General features: G+C 40.8%; 2 protein-coding genes across 6 annotated transcripts in view; both read left to right on the top strand.

Annotated features, from left to right (window-relative positions):
* The first annotated feature begins 943 nt into the window (after positions 1-943).
* Positions 944-14,272, top strand: mcoln3a (mucolipin TRP cation channel 3a). 2 transcript variants are annotated; one of them, XM_034303395.2, is made up of 12 exons: positions 944-1,188; positions 1,884-2,048; positions 2,813-2,966; positions 3,060-3,123; positions 3,571-3,667; positions 4,548-4,647; positions 8,190-8,305; positions 12,110-12,259; positions 12,467-12,568; positions 12,682-12,804; positions 12,980-13,186; positions 13,294-14,272. In XM_034303395.2, exons 1-12 carry the CDS (start codon positions 1,027-1,029, stop codon positions 13,396-13,398), a joined length of 1,545 nt encoding a protein of 514 aa, XP_034159286.2. In that variant the 5' UTR covers positions 944-1,026; the 3' UTR covers positions 13,399-14,272. The 2 variants fall into 2 exon arrangements, with proteins under 2 accessions (XP_034159286.2, XP_034159287.2); XM_034303396.2 differs by lacking the exon at positions 12,682-12,804.
* Positions 14,273-14,583: 311 nt separating this feature from the next.
* Positions 14,584-22,174, top strand: part of ssx2ipa (synovial sarcoma, X breakpoint 2 interacting protein a) — a 19,480-nt gene continuing 11,889 nt past the window's right edge. The window contains exons 1-4 of one of the 4 annotated variants that reach the window (XM_034303314.2): positions 14,584-14,917; positions 18,723-18,829; positions 20,803-20,942; positions 21,735-21,941. In XM_034303314.2, coding sequence (XP_034159205.2) covers positions 18,775-18,829; positions 20,803-20,942; positions 21,735-21,941 — 402 coding nt within the window. In that variant the 5' untranslated portion in view covers positions 14,584-14,917; positions 18,723-18,774. The other 3 variants (XM_034303311.2, XM_034303313.2, XM_034303312.2) reach the window with 3 other exon arrangements.

Below are 22,174 nucleotides of genomic sequence, written 5' to 3' on the forward strand. Positions count from 1 at the left end.
AATTCATTTAAATTACAGTAGCATCAAGCTCTAACAGAGTGAGAGTGAAAATGAGACAGAACCATCAGCAATATCAGCATGAACAGTAGTAAGGGTTATGTGGAAATTTCCTGTAAATACATGAGCGAGTGTGAATATAAATTAAACTATGAAAAAGTGAATATTTGCTTTACCATATTTAAATCATAAATACTGTTTATTTCAGTTTTCCCTTCACCAAATTTCTACTTAATACAGTGATCTCAGAGTACATGAACATTCTGGCTAAAAGTGTTTTTTTTTTTCACTAAAGCTGAGACTGATAAGGCCGGCTTATGCGGTTTGCTGATTTGATTGACAGCTATGTGGTGAATGTGTGCAGACTGGATTTATAAACACAACTCAGGTACATCACGCATGACCGATGTGTGATCACAGAGCAACTATTTCACATTTTACTGTAAAAATATCCTCAGATCCCCTTAAAATTACAGCACAGATTATAAGGTTATAATCATAATACAACTTTTTAAATATTAGCTACTAACAGGTACTGTCACTGATGTATATTTGTATATTTGTTGGAGCCATTAGAGCACTTTTTCTATCTGACTTTTGTTGTTACACTTAACTTTTTACACTTTTACTAGAATTTTTTATGAAATTAAATTTCATATGAAACACAGTTTAATATGACATCAGCATTTTAGATTTGGACCAGTCTTGATCAAATGTGACCAGTGAATATTGGCTTATAACTATAATAAATAAAGAATAACTATAATGACTAATAAAAATGTAAAAATCTATATTTATATATTTATTCAAGATGAATTATTTACAATATTTACATTAATTCAGTGTAAGAGACAGTGGGAGAGAGAGAGAGAGAGAGAGAGAGAGAGTCTGTTCTGAATTGTATCTTTACATCTGTGTGTGTGTGTGTGTGTGTGTGTGTGTGTCAGGTTTTGCCAGTTTGAGGTTTGAGTTCATTATTGATGTTTCAGTTCCTCTAACATTCACACACACACACACAGGGTAGTCACGATGGCTTCTGAGTGTGTAGTGAGCGGTAATAATTCAGAGTTTGAGCTCAGGAGAAAATTAAAATATTTCTTTATGAGTCCGTGTGAGAAATATCGCACTCGAGGACGCAAACCATGGAAACTCACATTACAGCTCATCAAAATCGCCATTATCACCGCCCAGGTAGGAACAACACCACTGTGTGTGCGTGTGTGTGTGTGTGTGTGTGTGTTTGAGATTAAATTTAAAAAACATTTAAATAAAAAGATTTGATGTGTTTTAATATCATTATATTTATAGAAACAATCTAATATTTATTAGTGTTATATTTACATAATAAACTAATATTGTTTATTGTCTTTGTTAATGCGTGTTTGTGTTTGTCTTTGTTAATGTGTGTTTGTGTTTATTGTCTTCGTTAATGTGTTTGTGTGTTTATTGTCTTCGTTAATGTGTGTTTGTGTGTTTATTGTCTTTGTTAATGTGTGTTTGTGTTCATTGTCTTTGTTAATGTGTGATTATGTGTTTATTGTCTTTGTTAATGTGTGTTTGTGTGTTTATTGTCTTCGTTAATGTGTGTTTGTGTGTTTATTGTCTTTGTTAATGTGTGTTTGTGTGTTTATTGTCTTCGTTAATGTGTGTTTGTGTGTTTATTGTCTTTGTTAATGTGTTTGTGTGTTTATTGTCTTCGTTAATGTGTGTTTGTGTGTTTATTGTCTTTGTTAATGTGTGTTTGTGTGTTTATTGTCTTCGTTAATGTGTGTTTGTGTGTTTATTGTCTTTGTTAATGTGTGTTTGTGTGTTTATTGTCTTTGTTAATGTGTGATTATGTGTTTATTGTCTTTGTTAACGTGTGTTTATGTGTTTATTGTTAATAGTTTGCGTGGTTTGGACTCAGTAATGAAATGACCGTTATCTTCAGAGAGGAAAACCTCACTTCCTTTAAACATCTTTTCCTGAAAAATTATCAGGAGCGAAAAGGCATTTATGCAGTTTACACGAAACAGGAAGTCCACGAACACATCAACTATATCATCATGAGGGTAAAACACACACACACACACACACACTCTTTTATTTATTCAGCACTGACTACCGGACTACTGTAACTGGTAGCCACTTTTGTTGATGTCCACATTGTTTTAAGCTCATCCTGGTCATGATCTGAGAAAGAGAAAAGAGACATCTGGAAGATATTTGTGATGCGTGAGACATCTCCAACATACAGACAACATCCAGTGCGAGTTCAGCTACAGCCCGAGTTCTCTGATGTAAAACTGCTACAAACCACTTTGTGACAAGTTTATCAACACTTCATTCATAACCTTAGCACTAAAGCAGCAATTTTCACCATTCTGACCAAAAAACCCTTTTCAAAATCACCCTGATTCCAAATATCCTGATGTTTAATTAGAAGACTCACATGGTAATGTAACGTCTCAGATCAATCTGTTTCCTGGTTCTGGGAATAGATCCTCAGGGCATTAATGTGTGATGTGGATTATAAATCGTGCCCAACATGTGTGCATAACTTTGCGACAAATTTCATATAACCTGCAAATACAAGTAGATTGTATACAGTCTGTCCAGTTTCTGCAATGAGGAAAATCTTTGCTTATAAACACAACCTTTAACAGTCAGCAGAATGTGATTGGAGGGGACTCAAACTGCCTGTATACATGAGCTCATGCCGATGCCTAAAATTTTCATTTATCAAACACTTTGCCTCTTTTATTTTGTTATGTCTTGAGCAATGTTTTGAGCAATATCTGATCTGGCAGTTATATATATTCTGTGTTTTGAGCAGTATCTGACCCTGCAGAGTGTGACCGTGGGGAATCATGCATTTCAGAGGGTCAACGGCACTGACACGCCCCTCACTCTCTGCCAGCGATTTTACACACCAAAAAAAATCTCACCTGAAAATGAGACCTTTAGCATCAGTCCAAATGTGCAGACAGGTAATCACACACCAGTAGGATGAAGTGTTATTATTATAATAATTGTCCTGTTCTCATTTAAATTCTACATAATGACATCATTATTTTTTACAGAGTGTGTTTATATTTATTCCACAAAGCCATTCAACATCACAGACTTTGTTCTGGATTTTAAAAGGTATATTTTTTAATTAAATGTTTTGCAAACTTGTGTATTCATATATATATATATATATATATATATATATATATATATATATATATAAATATATATATATATATATATACACACACACACACACACACAGTATATATATATATATATATATATATATATATACATAGACTAAAATTACAACACAAAGGTACTAACAATGATTAGAGTGATGAAAAAGCTGGGGACAAAGCTGGAATAAATAATAGAATGACCCTCTTCAGTGCATGTCTCAGCAGCAGACAGGAAGTGGACTGTACCATGGGGTGGGACAGGAGGTGGGGTCAGTAACAATGTAAAATGAGAGGCTGAATGTTTATGAGCTGAGCCCCCAGGGGCAACACCATCATAACAATATATCTGAAAGTGTCATCACACCCCCACTGTCTGTTGTTTTAATCTATTTCACAGACTTTTATCTCTGGATGTCCACATGAAGATTAAGGCCATTAATCTGCAGACTGTTCGCCATGATGAATTACCCGATTGCTATAACTTCAGTGTCACGGCAAGTGCACGTGTGTGTGTGTGTGTGTATACTTCACTCCCAGTGAAGCCATGTGTCCAGACGGGACTTCAGATGATGTGTTAGAAGCCTGTTTTCCAATAAGAGTTCATCTTTCCTTCCATTAAAGCACAGTGTAATTGACTCTGCCTCTGGGTCCCAGGGACACACCGCTTCACTGAGTGTCTATCAGTGCTGTGTCAGGGCTTCAAAGGGCATTCTCACACAGACTGTGCAGTCCACCACAAACAATTTGCTTTAAATGAATGAACTGCAAGATATTGCAGTGAGATATCTGATCTTTTGATTTGCTGAAATATTATATTCCACCAAGACTTATGAATAATGTAGATACTTTGGTAAACATTTAATTGCAGCTTTTGTAATGAATTTTTAAGGGAGTCCGGGCCTCCTAGGTAAGTCTACAAGCAATCACGTGATTTATGTACAGTATGTGTAGTCAGTCAGGCAGACAGATACATTATGTGTGACTTTTATTAAATAACTTCAGAATAATTTCCTGCATTACGAAAAGAGTGAAACACTTCCCTTTTTCCACAAACAGACTCAGCAGCTTTTGACTGCAAAATCTCCACTTCTAACCAGAGCATTTTAGTCCTGCGAGTGGGGTTTTATGCTATTGTGTCACTGAGCTCCAATGATACTGAGTCATGCTCCAGACAAACCACTGCAGAGTTACAGGATTTTCCCTGATGTGCAGTTTAATACACTTCAGAGCTGTTATATATACAGATGTTGTGTTGTGTTAAAAGATGTGTTTTGTTAACAGATGTGTTTTATTAGAAGATATTGTGTCTCATAAGCAGATGTTGTTTTTATTTACAGATATTATGTTTTATTAACAGATGTTTTTGTGCTGCAGGTGGTGTTTGATAACAGTGCTCACAGCGGCCGGATTAAAGTGTCTCTGCACAGCAGAGCTCACGTCAGTGTGTGTGCACATGCAAATGTCTCCGGATCCAGTGAGTCATGTCACTAATTCACTTAAGTAAAACTGAATATAACACCAGATCCATTGTTCAGCTGCTTCAAGGGCACTCAATTTTATATATATATATATATATATATATATATATTCAGATTTTTTGTATAGTGCTTTTAACAATGGACATTGTCACAAAGCAGCTTTACAGAAATATATAAATTCAGGATATAAATTTTAAATTTATAAATTTATCCCTAATGAGCAAGTCAGAGGTGATGGTGGTGAAAAACTCCCTGAGACGACATGAGGAAGAAACCTTGAGAGGAACCAGACTCAAAAGGAAATCAATAGCGAACACTCAAAGGAAGCTTTAGTTGCCTTCTGTAAATCATTACCTGCTCTTTCGAATACCTTTCTGATGTCTGTCGGTCTTTTTGACAGAGCCATCTCTTTTTTTCTCTTGAAGAATTCCTGATCTTTACCAATTGTCTCTGGATGTTTCGTTCCCTGGTGTCTTGGTTTCATGCTGTCGTTTGCCAATTTTTCACCACACATTTTGGCCGGGACTTGTCTTGACCTTCAATAAAACTAAAATTTAAGTAGGTTTTGTCATAGTGTCTAAACTTTTTCTTCACATCTGATGAAGAATCACCGCATTTTAGTTTCTCTGACATATTTCCATTTGATTTTGATATTGTGTTGACACGCACGTTATCTGAACCGACAACAGCCAGTGACAGTCCATCCAGCTTGGAACGTGAACGCAATTGGCTAGTGTAAAAGAGAATCGTTAATAATATTTTATATAAGAGATAATTGTTTTTTGACTGCCTTATTGTAAGCACATGATTTTTTAAAAACATACAAAAATATTTTTATATAAAACTATTAGTGGAACATTTTATGCATCTTTATCTGACTTCAAATCATATCAGCTCCCGCGACCCTCCTGTGAACTCTGGACCTCAGGTTGGGAACCACTGATCTAGAGTGTAGTGAACATTGACTCTAAGCCTTCAGTTGCCTGACCGAGTTCCTTGGGATCAGATGGTGATCCAATCATGGTTGATAACTCTGGGAGATTACTGATAAACTAACTAAAACTCTGTGAAGTTGCTCACGTGAATGTACATTTGACGCGGTAGGATGGCAAGGTGCGTATATTATGATTTCGATACATTCTAAATGATCTGAGATAGCTTCAGACCACCACTATGAATGGGTCCTATTACATTCTGTTTAACCTCTACAGAATCTAGAATGGACACAACTGCTGTTCTCAGAGGGTCATCTGGATTATCACAATGAATATTAAAGTCTCCAACAATTAATGCTTTGTCTAAAGAAACAATCAAGTTAGAGATGAAATCTAGAAATTCACACAGGAATTCCAAATATGGCCCTGGGGGTCTGTAAATAATAATTAGCAGAATTGACTGGGTAGACTTATTTTTTTGTGGCTACTTACAGTATGTTATGTTCATATAAAGAACTTCAAACGCATTGAATTTAGAATTTAGTACTGGGTTTTTGTGACACCTAGATTATCGTTATAAATGACTGCGACGCCTCCTCCTCTGCCAGTTAGACGGGGCTGATGTATGTAACTGCACCCGGGAGGACTAGCTTCATTTAATGCAACATACTCATTTGGTTTAATCCACGTTTCTGTTAAACACAGTACATCAAACTCCTGATCAGTAATGGTTTCATTAACAATAAGCGCTTTAGACGTAAGAGATCTAATATTCAACAGTCCTAGCTTCAGATCAACGGTGCTGGCTATGCATTCGGTTTGGTTTAATTTTATGTTAATTAGGTTACTAAAACAAACTGTCTGAGTATGTCTATAATTTTGTTTAGCTCGGGGAACAGACACAGTCTCAATACGGTGGAACCTAAGTGACGACTCAGTGCAGCTAGCAGACGGTCGGTTTAGCCTGCTTGTCTGCTTCCTGGCCTTGGCTCTGGATTGTCACCGATTAACTAGGCCTGTTCTTAGACTATGTGCTATGCTGCAAGAAATGAGAGCAGCACCTTCCCGAGTGGGATGGACACCGTCCCGCACTAACAGGCCAGCCTTGCCCTCAAAGTTAGTCCAATTATCTATAAAGCCCACATTGTTTTCGGAGAACCATTAAAAAATACTATAAAGAGCAGTAAACAGTAATAAATGAAAAAAGTCAATATTTGGTGTAATGATCCTTCGCTTTAAAAAAAAAAGTATTCTCCGGTGCAGTGTGTGCAGTTTTATAAGGAAATGAGCTGTAAGTGTTATTGAGCATCTTGCAGAAGAAGCCACATTTCTTCTTGAGACTTCTACTGTCGACTCGCTTCTTATTTCTGCAGCGAAACCCAGCAGCCTTCATTATGTTTTTATCTGAAAAGTGTCTCTTATGGAATCTGCTGCTTTCTTTACTGACATACAAACATTTTTCTCTAACATTTCATTTTGTGCTGGAAAACTAATGTTTGGAATCTAAAATGTTTTTGTACTGAATCAATAATGTAGAAGTCAGAAAATAAACATCTATAACAAAGATTGTACTAAAAAAAGGGGTGCCTAAGACTTTTGCACAGTACTGTGTGTATCTATATATATATATATGTATATATATATATATATATATATATATATATATATATATATATATATATATATATATATATGTATATATATATATATATATATATATATATATATATATATATATATATATATATATATATATAAATTATTATAAATATTATAATATTGTTTAAAATATTTATTATAATAAATAACATTCAAGAACAGGAATGCCAGATTAGACTTTGCCAGAAAACATCTAAAAAAGCCTCCCATGTTCTGGAATAAGATTCTTTGGACTGATGAAACCAAGATTAACTTGTACCAGAATGATGGAAAGAGAAAAGTATGGCGAAAGAAAGGAACAGCTCATGATCCAAAGTATACCACATCATGTGTCAAACATGGTGGAGGCAGTGTTATGGCATGGGCATGTATGGCTGCCAATGGAACGGGCTCACTGGTGTTTATTGATGATGTGACTGCTGACAGAAGTAGCAGGATGAATTCTGAGGTGTATAGGGCTGTACTCTCTGCTCACATTCAGCCAAATGCTACAAAACTGATAGGACGTCGCTTCACAGTGCAGCTGGATAATGACCCTAAACATACTGCGAATGCAACTCAAGACTTTTTGAAGACAAAGAAATGAAATATTCTTCAATGGCCAAGTCACTCGCCTGATCTCAACCCAATAGAGCTGCTTTTCACTTACTGAAGACAAGACTGAAGGCAGAAAGACCCACAAACATGCAGCAACAGAAGGTGGCTGCAGTGAAGGTCTGGCAAAGCATCTCCAGGGAGGAAACTCAGAATTTGAGTTTTGAGAACATGGGCTCCAGACTTCAGGCAGTCACTGACTGCAAACCCTAACCCTAACCCATATTTTAACTTTATCATCAATAAAACGACAATAACAAGATAATAAGATTCTGAGAAGCTGAAGATTAATAAAGTATTAAGTAAAGTAATAAAGATGTTTATGAGTAATAAACCATTTGTTTGTGCAGATGCAGTGAGTCACTTCCTGTTGATGGTGCTGTTTGATTCGCTGGTCATTGTCGTGTGTTTGCTCTCTCTGGCACTCTGCACACGCTCAGTAAGCGCCGGCATGCGCCTCGTCACTGTGAGTCACAACCTCATTACAAAAACATTTTATATCACAGAAATGATGTTCACAGCCTTATTCCTCTATGAAAGAGAAATAAACATTTTAAGATGCTTTGTTATGTTCAAAATATTTAATTTTTATTGCTGTAAAATATAAAGAGACAGTCCAGGGCAATGGAACACAACACTACTAAACAGTGAATAATATGAGAGGCTTATCAGAATTTTCTATTCATTAAATTATACTGTCAAATGAACTGCTGCACTGTAAACTCTCACAGCACCACATTAGCATCATAGCTCCTATGCAAAGCTTAATAAATTTTAGACACCTTTCATGTCTCATATGAGAAACTATATTTGGAGTAATGAGACACTGTAGGCATTTCAGTTTTGAGCAATCTATTTATTTAAAAGAAAACCCCACCCTGAATGACTTACATATTATTCTTTATAATTAACATGGGATTATAAAGATATGGCTTGTTTGTCAGGCAGGAATACAATGAGCATTACTTCACAATAATTTAGAGTTATGTGTGTGCTTATATAGTGGTGAGTGATGATTGAGTCCAGGTGTGTGTAATCAGTAATCTGGTGACTGTGAATGTGACAATGTGGATGAGTGGCGGGAATCATAGTCTATGGCAGCCATGTTTGTGGGCCTCATGGTGTTCTGGGAAATGGGGTTTGGAGTTCTGTTCTGAAATGACAGAAAAACGAAGCAGCGAATCTGCAGTGACGTGGTAAATCCCGTTTGTATGTGACCTCATTGGATTGGACACAGGATCTTAAATGGGCCAATGTAATGGGAATTCAGCTTTTTGCAGCCCTGGGTGTTTCTGATGTCCTTAGTGGACAGCCACACTCAACCGCCCAGTTTGTACTGTGGTGTCTCTCCTCTGAGTTGATCTGCAAACTCCTTGGTTGTTCATGCCATCTGTTCTAGGTGCTGGTGTGTGTTCCCTGGGAACAGGGGTAGTTGGTACCCAAGCATTTAATGGAACGGGCTTAACTAAGTGACAAAGTGACGTAGGGAATTCTGGGCATATTTGGCCCATGGGAGAAACCGAGCCCAGTCCTGTTGGTTCTCAGCACAGAATGTTCTTAGAAATCTCTTGGTTCACTTGCTCCACCTGCCCGTTAGCATGAAGATGATAGCCGGAGGTCATACTGACAGAAACTGCCAGCTTTTCCATGAAGCTTCTTCACAATCTGGACATGAATTGGGTACCCTGTCACTCATGGTGTCCTCTGGGATGCCAAAGTATCAAAACACGTGTGAAAATGAGCGTGACAGTTTCAAAGGCAGTTGGCAGGTTGGGCAGGGAAGTGAGGGGCAGTGACTTAAAAAAACGGTCAGTGATAATGATAATGATGATGTGGGTCAGGGATTCAGGGAGGTCGGTGATGAAGTTGACCACCAGGGGACGAGTTTACCTGTAGTCAGGGTTCGTTCTTGGGACCTTGGTGTGAGCACAGGCTGAGCTTGAAGAAATGAATTCATTTATGTCTGTCAACATGTTAGGCCACCAGAACTTACTCTGCAGATGTTGGTGCATTTTTTTGAGTACCTGGATGTCCAGTTGCAGGGGTTGTGTGCACCCAAATGATGGGCTTATCTCTTAGGGTGGATCGTACAAATTTCTTCCCTACAGGACAGGACGCTGATATTTGTTGTGTGGGGGTATGTGCGATCTCCTGGTATATAAGTGATTGTACCCGCAAAGCAGGATGGTGGCAGAATGAGCTTGTTGCTAGGTTCTTTGGGGGTGCCGAGGGCTTTGGTGTTCGTATAACCTGGTTTATATGACAACATGAACTGAATAGAAGAGATGTTGGGCAAAGAAAAGTGCCCAACATGCATGGTGTGAGTTCAACCATTTGGCTGTCTTAAGGTATTCTAGGTTTTTGTTATCTGTGAAGATTACAAAGGGGTGTGCTGCCCCTTCCAATCAGTAGCAGCCAGTAACTCTCGATGCCAATGTCTTAGCTCCTCTCAGCAGGGAAGAGTTTCTTAGAGAAGAATGCTACAGGGTGGAGCTTGGACTTCTCTACAAACCATTGTGACAAGATGGACCCCACTCCTGTCTCTGACACATCCACCTCCACAGGGAAAGTCTAAGAGGGATCAGAATGTTTTAGGATAGGGGCTGTAGTGAAAGCCTTTTTCTCTTAGGATATCATTTATCAAGCACAGGAACACTGAGGGAGTGCAAGAAAGCCAATACAGCATTATGCAATACTCGAAGTGGCCAGAGGTGGTGCTAGAAGCTATCTTCCACTCCTTGCCCAAACGGATGCATATAAGATTTTATGCGCTGCAAAGGTCGAGTTTGGTGAAAATCTGGGCTGGGCGAAGCTTTTCCAAGGCAGATTGCACAGTTATAGGGACGGTGAGGTGGCAGGCTGCTGGCTTTGGTCTTGCTGAACACCTCTTTGAACTTTGGGTATTGAGATGGGATACACACATGTGACCTTGGTTCAGGGCTCTCCACAGAGGTTGAGGCAGTTAGGACATGGGGAGCATGGAGACAGTGAGGATCAATGGGTGATTTCCTTGCCAGCCCATGAAATCTGAGAGTCATGGAGGTGCTTCCAGGGAATCCAAGAACAATGGGATGTTTTGTGTTTACTGTGACAAGGAAGGTGGTGGTTCTTGATGGACAGCACTGACCTGTAGCATCATGGCTTTGGTGCATAGGGGTTTGGTAACTGTTCTATTTCATATGTGTCCCCTCATCCAGAGCCTGGATGTGCAGGGGATGTTGTAGTGATTGAGTGGGAAGACTGAGCTTCTTGACAAGGGCTTGGGTGATGAAATTCCCCACTGCTCCAGAATTGATCAGCTCTGAAAGAAAAGAGAGACCTCAAGAGTGTTTTACCTGGACACCTAGAACGAATGGCTGATTAAAATTAAAATACGACATCTAGATTAAAATACGACATCTACCAACTAGGGAATGTGAAGGCTAATATATGCCTCCTCCAAAACATGAGAAGCCAGTGAATGAGAAGAGTGAATGCCTTTCTGTTGTGCCACTCAGGAGTCTAATATCTCCACTAATTCTACACTGGATTTCTCATTAATATGATGTTGAATGTCCCTGGATAATGTTGAGTGACAAACCTGCCCTTTATCACTTATGTTTCAGAATTTTCTCTCCCATTAAATGCCATTATATCTGCATTAGAAATAATAGTGTCAACCTGTGATATTACCATGACACTTAACCACTAACTGAGTGAAGCACAGTGCCACATGCAGGGTTTAAATAGACTTTGGCTAATGAGCCATTCAATCCTTATAGATCTTTGGCAAGCAATGTCTCCCTCTACTAGTCAGTAGAGGCATTGACTGTAATCCACACACGAAACTGTTTCACGTCATGGAGAACATGTATGATGAAAGCTTTGAATTATGCTGTGGCATTAAGGAATTCAGAGTTCTCGGAGTTCCTTCATTATCCTTCAATCATCTATTCCTCTTCTTCTCAAACGCAGACAGTGAAATTGGGTAGTTGTTTGATTATACCAGGAGATCCAGCTTCCTTGATATATATGATATATACTGTATATCAAGGAAGATATATACACAGATATATGCATGAGGGACAGGACAGGAAATGGGAATGTTCTGCTGAAGAGACATGTACAGTAAGGCCTCACTCAGACACTATGCTGATGGAACAGTAAAATATCATGGTTCTAAATAGAACCCTAAAGGTTGTTGATTATGGCCATTGATGCAGATATACAATTAATACAGTTAATTAAATTAATTAAACAAGTGTAAATGATGAGTGTTTTGGTTCATTAGGAGTATGCTGAATTCGTAAGTGTTAAACGAGGGAAGTCGTTATCATCAGCCGAGAAAATGGAGATCATTAATGGCTGGAACATTTTAATCATCATCAGTGACACCCTCACAGTTACTGCATCATTACTGAAGATCTGCATACTGAGCAAGGTAACACACACACACACACACACAGTATCTCTCTCTCTCTCTCTCTCTATATATATATATATATATATATACACACACACACATATAAATATATAAACCATGGTCAATCCACAGTAAGCACATCCCAAATCACACACCTTATTCTTTATGTATGAATCCGTGTGTGTGTGTATGTGTGTTTGTGTGTGTTTGTGTTTGTGTTTGTAGGAGCTGTCTAATTACACTGTATGCAGTATTCTTTTGGGGACGGCAACTCTGTCGGCGTGGATTGGAGTTCTACGTTACCTCGGATTTTTTCAGAAGTATAACGTACGTTCTATCCCATAATATACACACACACACTCATCCTCACGCGCATCTTCAGACACACATTCATAGACATCTGCACATCCTCACCCTCGTGTGTGTGTGTGTGTGTGTAGATCCTGATCCTCACCATGAGGGCAGCGTTACCCAGTGCTCTGCGGTTCTCGCTCTGTGCAGTGATGATTTATATCAGCTACTGTTTCTGTGGATGGATTGTTCTCGGACCTCACCATGAGAACGTCAGTGTTGTTACATCCTTGTATATCATAACATACATTCATATTCACACAAATCATATTTACACATACTTACATTATACATAATTAGGGCCATATTTAGAGAGGTCCACTGAGATTATTAAAGCCTGTGTGTGTGTGTGTGTGTGTGTGTGTGTGTGTGTGTGATGTATCACAGTTCCGGTCTTTCCACACAGCAGCGTACTGTTTACTGTCCATGATTAATGGAGATGAGATCTACTCTACCTTCACCAAGCTGAGGGAGAGAAGCACCCTGGTGTGGATCTTCAGCAGATTCTACATCTACAGCTTTGTCTCCATCTTCACCTACATGGTGCTGAGCCTTTTCATTGCCATCATCACAGACACCTACGAACTCATCAAGGTGAGACACACTACCCAGCTTCTGCTGCTGTTTCTCTCAGTTTCCTCATCAGCTCATGTGTGTGTGTGTGTGTGTATGTGTGTGTGTGTGTGTGTGTGTGTGTGCAGAAGCAGCAGCAGGATGGAGAGGTGTTCTCTGATCTGCAGAAGTTTATAGCTGAGTACAGAGATGCACCAGCACCGGGGACAGACACAGACGCTCATGCTAAATAATTCTAATTAAATTGATGTTAATTACTGCAGTGTGCTTCAGTACAGGTGTAGATGTAGTAAAAGTTAACCATAGGACAAAATAGTTTCAAGAGAAGCAGGACATTTTACCTCCTACAGCCTCAGAAGCACATTGCTTGCACTCCTGATGAAGGACTTGTGTGTGTGCATGTGTGTGTGTTTTGCGAAAGGCTAAATGCTGGGTTAAAAATACACTTCTTCACTGTGGCTTTCGAGTCGGCTGATTAGACTGTACTTTTTACGTTACCTCTTCTATTTAATTAATTTGTTTATTTACTTCTCTCTGTGTGTCTGTATCTTAACTGCATAGTTTCATCTTTGAGCTGCTTCTTTTTGTCCTTAGACTTTTAGATAGTTCGTGTAACACATTGGTCAAAAGTTGTTTTAAAATGTGCTTTATAAATAGTTTCCTTCATTCAAATTGTGTTTACTGTATTAATGAAAAATATAAAAGTCCTCATACTTGACTGAGTAACAGTGCAGTGCGTTGTGGGTATTCTGTACCTAATAGGCTTACAGGAGCCTGCTGCAGTGCATTGTGGGTATTCTGTACCTAATAGGCTTACAGGAGCCTGCTGCAGTGCATTGTGGGTATTCTGTTGTTATTTTTCTCTTGTTTAAATTGAGGTAGGAATCATTTCTGATTTATTTTTTATAGACGAGACGATGATTTTGTTCTTTAAGGATAACATTAATACTATACACTACATTATCTCTTAGTAAGCTTCACTCGGCGAACAGTTTTATCAGAATGCTCAAAAGTTTACACCCCTTTCAACTGCTCTGTTCATGTTTGACTTTACAGAAGAAACTGATGCAGAAAAATAAAGTGGAATAAAATTCCTCCTTTACATCACATTCAGAAAGATCATTTTAATTGTTTTATTATTCATATATTGACATTATTAACACTTTATTTTAGCTGCTTGGGGGAAAACGGGAACATCTGAGGAACTGAACATATAAAACGTGTTTCATCATGCCGCAGTGAGGGTGTGAAAACTTTTGCACTCAGCTATAGTTACAGAAACGCTCATATCCATATATATACATATATATGTATATATATATGTGTGTGTGTGTGTATTGTATTATAATGTATAATGCGTGTAATTAAGGAGTCCCTAAAAGTAGCGCCCTATGTAGTGAGCACTGGGTGATTTTGGACACTCCTCTGAAAGAACTGGAGCCGCTTCCTGCTTAAACACCTGCGTGTTCGCGTGTCACATGGTGCGTTGTGAGCCAATCGGGAAGCCGTATCCTGGTTGCCTGGAGACGGTTGCTCCAATGAGAGTCGGGATTAGTGTTTATGAGGAAACAGTGAAGTATTTCAAACCGACCTGTTTGACGGCGTGTAAACACCTGCAGCTCGCGGATTAACAGAAATAAATAAAATATAAAAATAATATAAATACTCTACTTATTTAAACTCTTTACTTCAACGTGTTTATGTGGATATGATCATATACAGCGCTCCAGCTTCACGGAGAAATAACTGAAGGTGAGGAATACACCTGGCTGCTAATGCTAACGGATTAGCAGCGGTCACTTAGATTAGCTTAGTTTAGGGCGCTAATGTATGGTAGCTGTATGAGGGTTAGCGCTCGGGTTAATCAGTGTTAAGTATAAAACCTGTCCTGCTAAATGTCAGTGACTCCTCTGTGATTGTGAACTTGCTTTAGCCCAGTTAGCATTCGGTGCCGATGGCATTAGGTCATCGTCGCGTTTCCTGTTTCCGGTTGTAATCAGTGCCAGTCTAAGCTGGCATCAGGTCCACCTGCCCGGTTAGCGCGTTGCTAAAAGAACAGCTATAACTAAACTAGATTAGCTGTGGCACACTGTGGCTGTGCTTATAAACCACCTCCAGGTGAGTGTTACCTGCTGCTGCTTTACCTGAGGTTAGCATTGGTGTTAGCCCACACGCCTAGATAACGGCCATCAGTGCGCATGCTCAAGGGTTGGTACACAGGCAGGCATATAGACATTAAAATCAGGCAGACAGATACATGTGTTTTTAGAAATTTTAGAAAAATTTAGAAAAATATTCAGACCCTTGGCTAAAATCACTCCAAACTGAGCTCAGGTGAGTCCTGCTATCTTTGATTATCTTGATGTCTCTAGAACTTGAGTTGATTCCATCTCTGGCAAATTCACCTGAATGGACATGATGTAGAAAAGCACACACCTGTGTGTAGGTCTCACAATATCCAAGCCATTAAGTCCAAGGAACTCTCAGGGACATACATGGCCCTCTGAAATTATTGGAACAGCAAGGCCAATTCTTTAGTTTTTGCTATACACTGAAGATATATGGGTTTGAGTTCAAGATGCAAGACGCAAACCACTCATCAGCAGTAAGAATCAGAAAGCCAGGAAGAAATACAGAGATGAGAAACAAAAGTTCTGGAACCGAGATGAACCTCTGCCAAAGTGTGGAGAAAGAAAGGATCTGCTCATTATCCAAAACATACGAGCTCATGAGTCGAGCATGGTGGAGGTAGTGTCATGGCTTGGGCTCGCATGGCTGCTTCTGGAACAGACTCACTAATCTTTATTGATGATGGAGCTCATGATGGTGGCAGCAGAATGAATTCAGAAGTCTACAGAAACATTCTGTCTGCCAATTTACAGAGAAATGCATCCAATCTAATTGGGAACTTCATCATGCAGCAAGACAACGACCCAAAACACACTGCAACACAACAAAGCACTTCATCAGGGGGAAAGTGGAAGGTTTTAGACTGGACAAGTCCATCAGCAGACCTTAACCCAACTGAGCAGCATTTCACCTCCTGAAGAGGAGACTGAAGGGAGAAACCCCCCAAAACTAACAACAACTGAAAGAAGCTGTGCTACAAGTCTTGAAAAGCAGCACAAAAGAAGAATGACTCACCGATGTCAGTGGATCACCAGCTTGATGCAGTTATTGCAGGCAAGAGATATGCAGCCAAATATTAAGTGCTATTTACTTTAATTTTCTTCAAAACTGTCTGTTCCATTACTTTTGCTCACCTAAAAGTGGTCTGATACCAAAGGTGCCATGTTCTAACTTGTTTAACAAATCTAGATGTAAATATCAGGAAATGAAAGCTGGAATTTTGAACTAGCTTCTCATCTTTTGATCTCCAGCCCAAAAGTTTTTAGTGTATAGCAAAAACAAAAGAATTGGCCTTGCCGTTCCAATACTTTTGGAGGGAACTGTAGGATAGGTTGAGGGAATAAAACCATTTCCAAAGCTTTGAATATTCCCGGGAGCACAGTGAGCTCCATCATTGTGAAATGGAAGAAGGTTGGACTAACTGGACTCTTCCTAGAGCTGAAACTCAGTACCTGGTTAAAAGTAAATTGGACAGGGAGGAGTCCAAGAATCCAAATTCTATCAGAGCTTCAGAAGTCTTTGACAGAGATGGGAGAACCTGCCGGAAGGACAACCATCTCAGAAATACTTAATCAGTCAGGCCTTTATGATAGAGTGGTCAGAAAGTAGCCCCTCCTGAGTAAAAGGCATATGGCAAGAACTTAAAGGACCCTGACTGCATGAGGAAAAAGCTTCTCTGGTCAGATGAAATTAAATGAGAGTAAACACTTTGGGCTGAACTCCAAGGGCTACATTTGGAGAAAACCAGGTACTGCTAATCAACTGACTAACACCATCCCTACGGTGAAACATGGTGGTGGGAGCATCATGCTGTGGGGTGCTTCTTTCATGCTTTCTTTATTTTTATGGCAGATGGACAACCGGTGTTTGTGTCTACGATCGCCAGATACTGCTATAGTATAGAAATAATAGAAACCTGCATGATGATCATCTGGATACGTGCTACGTGATCTCGGTTTGCTGCGGAGACTAGGCCTCCAGTCTTTGGCGTCGGCTGATGGGAAGTGGTGTGCGAGGAAGTGGAAGCCTGGCTAGAGGGCGGGGGTCTGTGCTAGGCTAAAAACAAACCCTAGCTGGCCGGCTCTCCCATCCACCATGCTCTCCAACGTCTGCTCCCTGGATAATGAATTGGACTACATCCGCCTCCAGCAAACCATGCGGCGCCGCAGCCGATGGCGACTCCACCATCTTGGAGGAATACACGGCATCAGTGACCAGCTAGTGCATTGACGACGTCACTGTTTCCAAGACCATCACTACACACTCCAACCAGAAGCCGTGGATAAACACAGAGGTGCGTGCACTGCTGAGGACCTGAGACTCCGCATTCAGAGCAGGTGACAAAGCAGCCCTAAGAGCCAAACTGTCCTGGGACATCAGAGAAGCAAAGCATGCACACGTTCCATAGAATCTACAGCCACTTCAAAGACAGCAGCGACGTGCTGCGCATGTGGCATCTGGTGGAGAAGCTCACCTGGTCCCTCAACACCAGCTACATTACCAAGAAATCCCAGCAGTGTCTCTACTTTCTGCAGAGGCTGAGGAAAGCTCATCTTCCACCCCCCAGCCTCACCACATTCTACAGAGGGACCATCGAGAGCATCCTGAGCAGCTGCATCACTGCCTGGTTTGGAAATTGCACCATCTCGGATTGCAAGGCCCTGCAGCAGATAGTGAGGACAGTTGAGAAGATCTTTGGAGTCTCTCTTCCTTTTACATTTACACCACATGCTGCATCTGCAAAGCCACCAGCATTGTGGACGACCCCACACACCTCTCACACAAACTCTTCACCCTCCTGCCGTCTGGCATTTGGGCCTCACAGCTGGACTGTGTAACAGTTTCTTCCCCCAAGCCATCAGACTCTTCAATACTCGGAGACTGACACCAACCCAGACATGCATACATACTAAACTGAACACCATTCCACTCCCTTTGCAATTTCTGCACCTTTCTCTCTTAAATTGCTGCCAAAACATCGTAAAACAAAAATACTGTATTGACCACTTGCATTTTTGCTGCTAACTAGTATCTTATGTTACATTTACAGAATTTATGAATTATATTATAATATCTTTTTGCACTTTGCATCTTCCACACTAGAACTGTGTACTGGTCGGCACTGCACTGTCCTTTGCACACATTCATTTATGTAGTAGTGTGTAGTCTTATTCAGTTCTGTGTTTTATGTTGTACCGTGGTCCTACGTTGTTTCGTTTAACTGTGTACTGTACCAGCTGTATGTGGTTGAAATGACAATAAAGGTACTTGTCCTGCTTCTCAGCAGCAGGGGTTGGGAGACTGGTCAGGACTGAGGGACGGAAGAATGCAGCTAAATAGCCAGTTTTCTCAAAGACCCTTACCGTTACAGTGCACTGTTAAAATGTTATTACCTCACAGCCGTTACACTCCTGTGTATGACCCACAGATCCCCTGTGCGTCTGTGTGCGTTTCAGGACTGCTTTGTGTGTGTGTTGGAGATGGGAGATCAATGGACCCCACAGACGACTGTGATGATGTCAGACCCTTGTCTGGGTATGCATGCACACACACACACGCACACACACACACAGAGTCGGTGGTTATATGATCTCTGTAGAGTGTATAATTCTCAGCACTAAGGCGAATCTGAATTGTGGCTGTGTTCTGACATCTAATTATAATTACATATAATTACATACTGTATAAGTACAGTAATGATTATCGCTCATCATGATTTACTGAATATTCTTACTGTCATTAATGAGTCACTAATATTACACACAAGTGCATATATTAATTATATCACTATAAGGATGTGATGGTTTATTTATCATAGTAGTTGCAGAATCCATGACCATCTCTGTCTTATTAAAATAAAATATCACACCATAAACCCATAAACAAATATGTTAAAGATGATTATTTTAACGATCCCTTTATTTGTTTGCTTGTTTAGCTCTTTATTTTGTTTACTTATTCATTTAGTTGTTTAAAATTTAACAGATTTTTTTCTAAGCAATGTATTGTTTGTTTTTATGTACAAAAATGTTAGTAAATATATTTTATACAGTGCCATACATAACTATTCACTCCCTTGAAAGTTAATTAAACAATATCACTTACATTTGTTGGCATAAGTATCCACGTCCATGTTTCAGTACTTGTTATAACCACCTTTGTCTGTAGTTCCAGAGGCAAGTCTTGTAGCATATGTCTTTATCAGCTTAGCACATCTGGATCCAGCAGAAGCTTTTATCCAAAGTGACTTACAAATGAGGAAATACTAGCAAAGTGAAATCAAGCAGAGAACAATACAAGTAGTGCTATCATACAAGATTTTTAATTGACTGCTAGAGGAGCACAGTGCACAGAATAGACGTGTAAGAGCCGGTGTAGCTTTTTTTTTTTTCTTTTGAGTGGGGACAAGTGAGTTAAATGTTCACGGAAGAGGAGGGTCTTTAGCTGTGTTTTGTTTTTTGTTTTTTTTGTTTGTTTTTTGTTTTTTTTGTGAAGATAGTGACGGATTCTGCTGTCCAGGTTGAGGTTGGAAGTTCATTCTGCCCCTGAGGGACAGTCAGTTTAAAGGTTCTGGAAAGGGATCTTTTTCCTTGCTGAGTAGGCACTACCAGGCATTGCTTGTTAACTGATCGCAGGTTGCAGGAGGCAACATAAATCTCAAGGAGCATGTTGAGGTAAGTGGTGCTGTTCCAGACAAGGTCTTTTATGTGAGCATCAAGGCCTTGAATTTGATGTGGCTGGCTACAGGAAGCCAGCGGAGGGAGATGAAGAGGGGTGTGACGTGGGTCCTTTTGGGCTGGTTGAAATCAAGGTTTCTGGCTGGGAGGGAGCCCCAGGAGTAGTACGTTGCAGTAGTCCAGTTTTTAGATAACAAGAGCCTGGACGAGTAGCTGTGTGGCATGAGATTTTTATCTTCTTGGCAAAATTACTTGAGTACTGTCAGATTGGATGGAGAGCATGGTTGAACAGCAGTTTAAGTCTTGCAACAGATTCTCTTTTGGATTGAGGTCTGGACTTTGACTGGACTGTTCTAACACATTCATGTTCTTAGTGTTGAACCACTCTAGAGTAACTTTGGTAGTGTGCTTAGTATCAATATCCTGCTGACAGGTGAAGCTCTGCCCCAGTCTCAAGTTTTTCACAGACTGGAACAGGTTTTCTTCTAGGATTGTCGTGTATTTGTCTCCATCCAGCTCACCCTCAACCCTGACCAGTTTCCTGCTACTCAAAAGCATCGCCACACCATGATGCTACCACCGCCATTCACAATGGGAATGGTGTGTTAAGCAGTGTTTGGTTTCCACTTGTTTACTGAGTCTTCAAATGGGATTTCATGTGAATATTTTTTTTTAAATAATAGCTTTGTTCACTCTTCTGTAAAGTCCAGTGTTGTGGAGTGTCCAGTCTGTGGTTGTTCTGTGAACAGCTTCTCCAACTAAGCTGTGGATATCTCCATCTCCTAAAAGGTTTATCTAACTAATTCTGTCGTGTGTGTGTGTGTGTTTCAGACCCAAAAGACCTGTCGAGCATTTCCCACATCAGTGTGTCCCACCACACACACACACTCCCCTCCCCACACTCCTACAGCGTGCTGAGTGCCTTCTGTACTGATGACAACATCCCACAATGTGTCACCTATATCAATCAGGTCTGTGTGTATATTTCTGTCTGTCTGTGTAATAGCTATTTTGCAGACATATAGATAGAAGGGCAGTTGGATGGAAAGGAAGATGGACAAATTGACAAACAGGCATGCAAGCAAGCGGGGAGACTGGCAAACGAATGGGTAGACAGACAAATGGGAAGGCAGACTGGCAGGCAGACAAATGGGTGGACTGGCAGACAAATAGGTAGCTGGATATGCTGACATAATGCGCATAGGTGCGTGTAGGGGAGTGGCAGACAGGCGGGCGGGCGAATGGGGAGCAGCAGGCAGGCAGGCGGGCGGGCGAGCGAATGGGGAGCGGCGGGCGGGCGAATGGGGAGCGACAGGCAGGTGGGTGGCGGGCGAATGGGGAGCGACAGGCAGGTGGGTGGCGGGCGAATGGGGAGCGACAGGCAGGTGGGTGGCGGGCGAATGGGGAGCGACAGGCAGGTGGGTGGCGGGCGAATGGGGAGCGACAGGCAGGTGGGTGGCGGGCGAATGGGGAGCGACAGGCAGGTGGGTGGCGGGCGAATGGGGAGTGGCAGACAGGCAGGCGAATGGGGAGTGGCAGGCAGGTGGGCGGCGGGCGAATGGGGAGTGGCAGGCAGGTGGGCGGCGGGCGAATGGGGAGTGGCAGGCAGGCAGGCGAATGGGGAGCGGCAGGCCAATGGGAGGTAGGTTAATTGTAGTGTAACTGTAACATATATACATGTAGCTGTCAGTCAGTGTGAAGGTGACTGTGTGTGTGTGTGTGTGTGTGTGTGTGTGTGTGTGTGTGTGTGTGTGTGTGTGTAGGAAGCCAGCTCTCTGGGCCTGTGTGGTGTGTGTGTGGAGTCCAGGAGTGGTTGTAATGCCCTGAGTGCTGTGCCTGCCCTGAACCTGCTGTACGAGCTCCTCCAGCTGCATAGGAAACAACTGCGCATGCTGCAGGAGCTAGAGCACCGTCAGCTGAAGAGCTCCAGCGACCTAGAGCACCTGCAGCACAACAACTCCCGCCTCAAAGTACACACAACTACAAAACAATACACAACACAGATTATCTACAGTAACCTGCAGCACTCTGAGTAACTACACAACACTACACATCAGGGAACCACATGGAGCTGTAGAATGCTGTGTTCATGCACTCCACTGAAGAATGCAAAGTTGGGCTTAAGGTCATGTTGTGAGGTAATACTGCATTGCTGCCCACTTGATGGCAGGAGCTACTCTTTTTATGGCTGTCTATTTCTGTT

This window comes from Pangasianodon hypophthalmus, chromosome 4 (genome assembly GCF_027358585.1).
Source record: "Pangasianodon hypophthalmus isolate fPanHyp1 chromosome 4, fPanHyp1.pri, whole genome shotgun sequence".
NCBI lineage: Eukaryota > Metazoa > Chordata > Actinopteri > Siluriformes > Pangasiidae > Pangasianodon > Pangasianodon hypophthalmus.

Excerpts from the sequence above, each read along its gene's own strand:
- mcoln3a (XM_034303395.2), top strand. The coding sequence starts at position 1,027 with ATGGCTTCTGAGTGTGTAGTGAGCGGTAATAATTCAGAGTTTGAGCTC. Across the intron at positions 4,648-8,189 it reads TGCAAATGTCTCCGGATCCA|ATGCAGTGAGTCACTTCCTG; the intron begins GTGAGTCATGTC and ends TTGTTTGTGCAG. Across the intron at positions 8,306-12,109 it reads CCGGCATGCGCCTCGTCACT|GAGTATGCTGAATTCGTAAG; the intron begins GTGAGTCACAAC and ends TTGGTTCATTAG.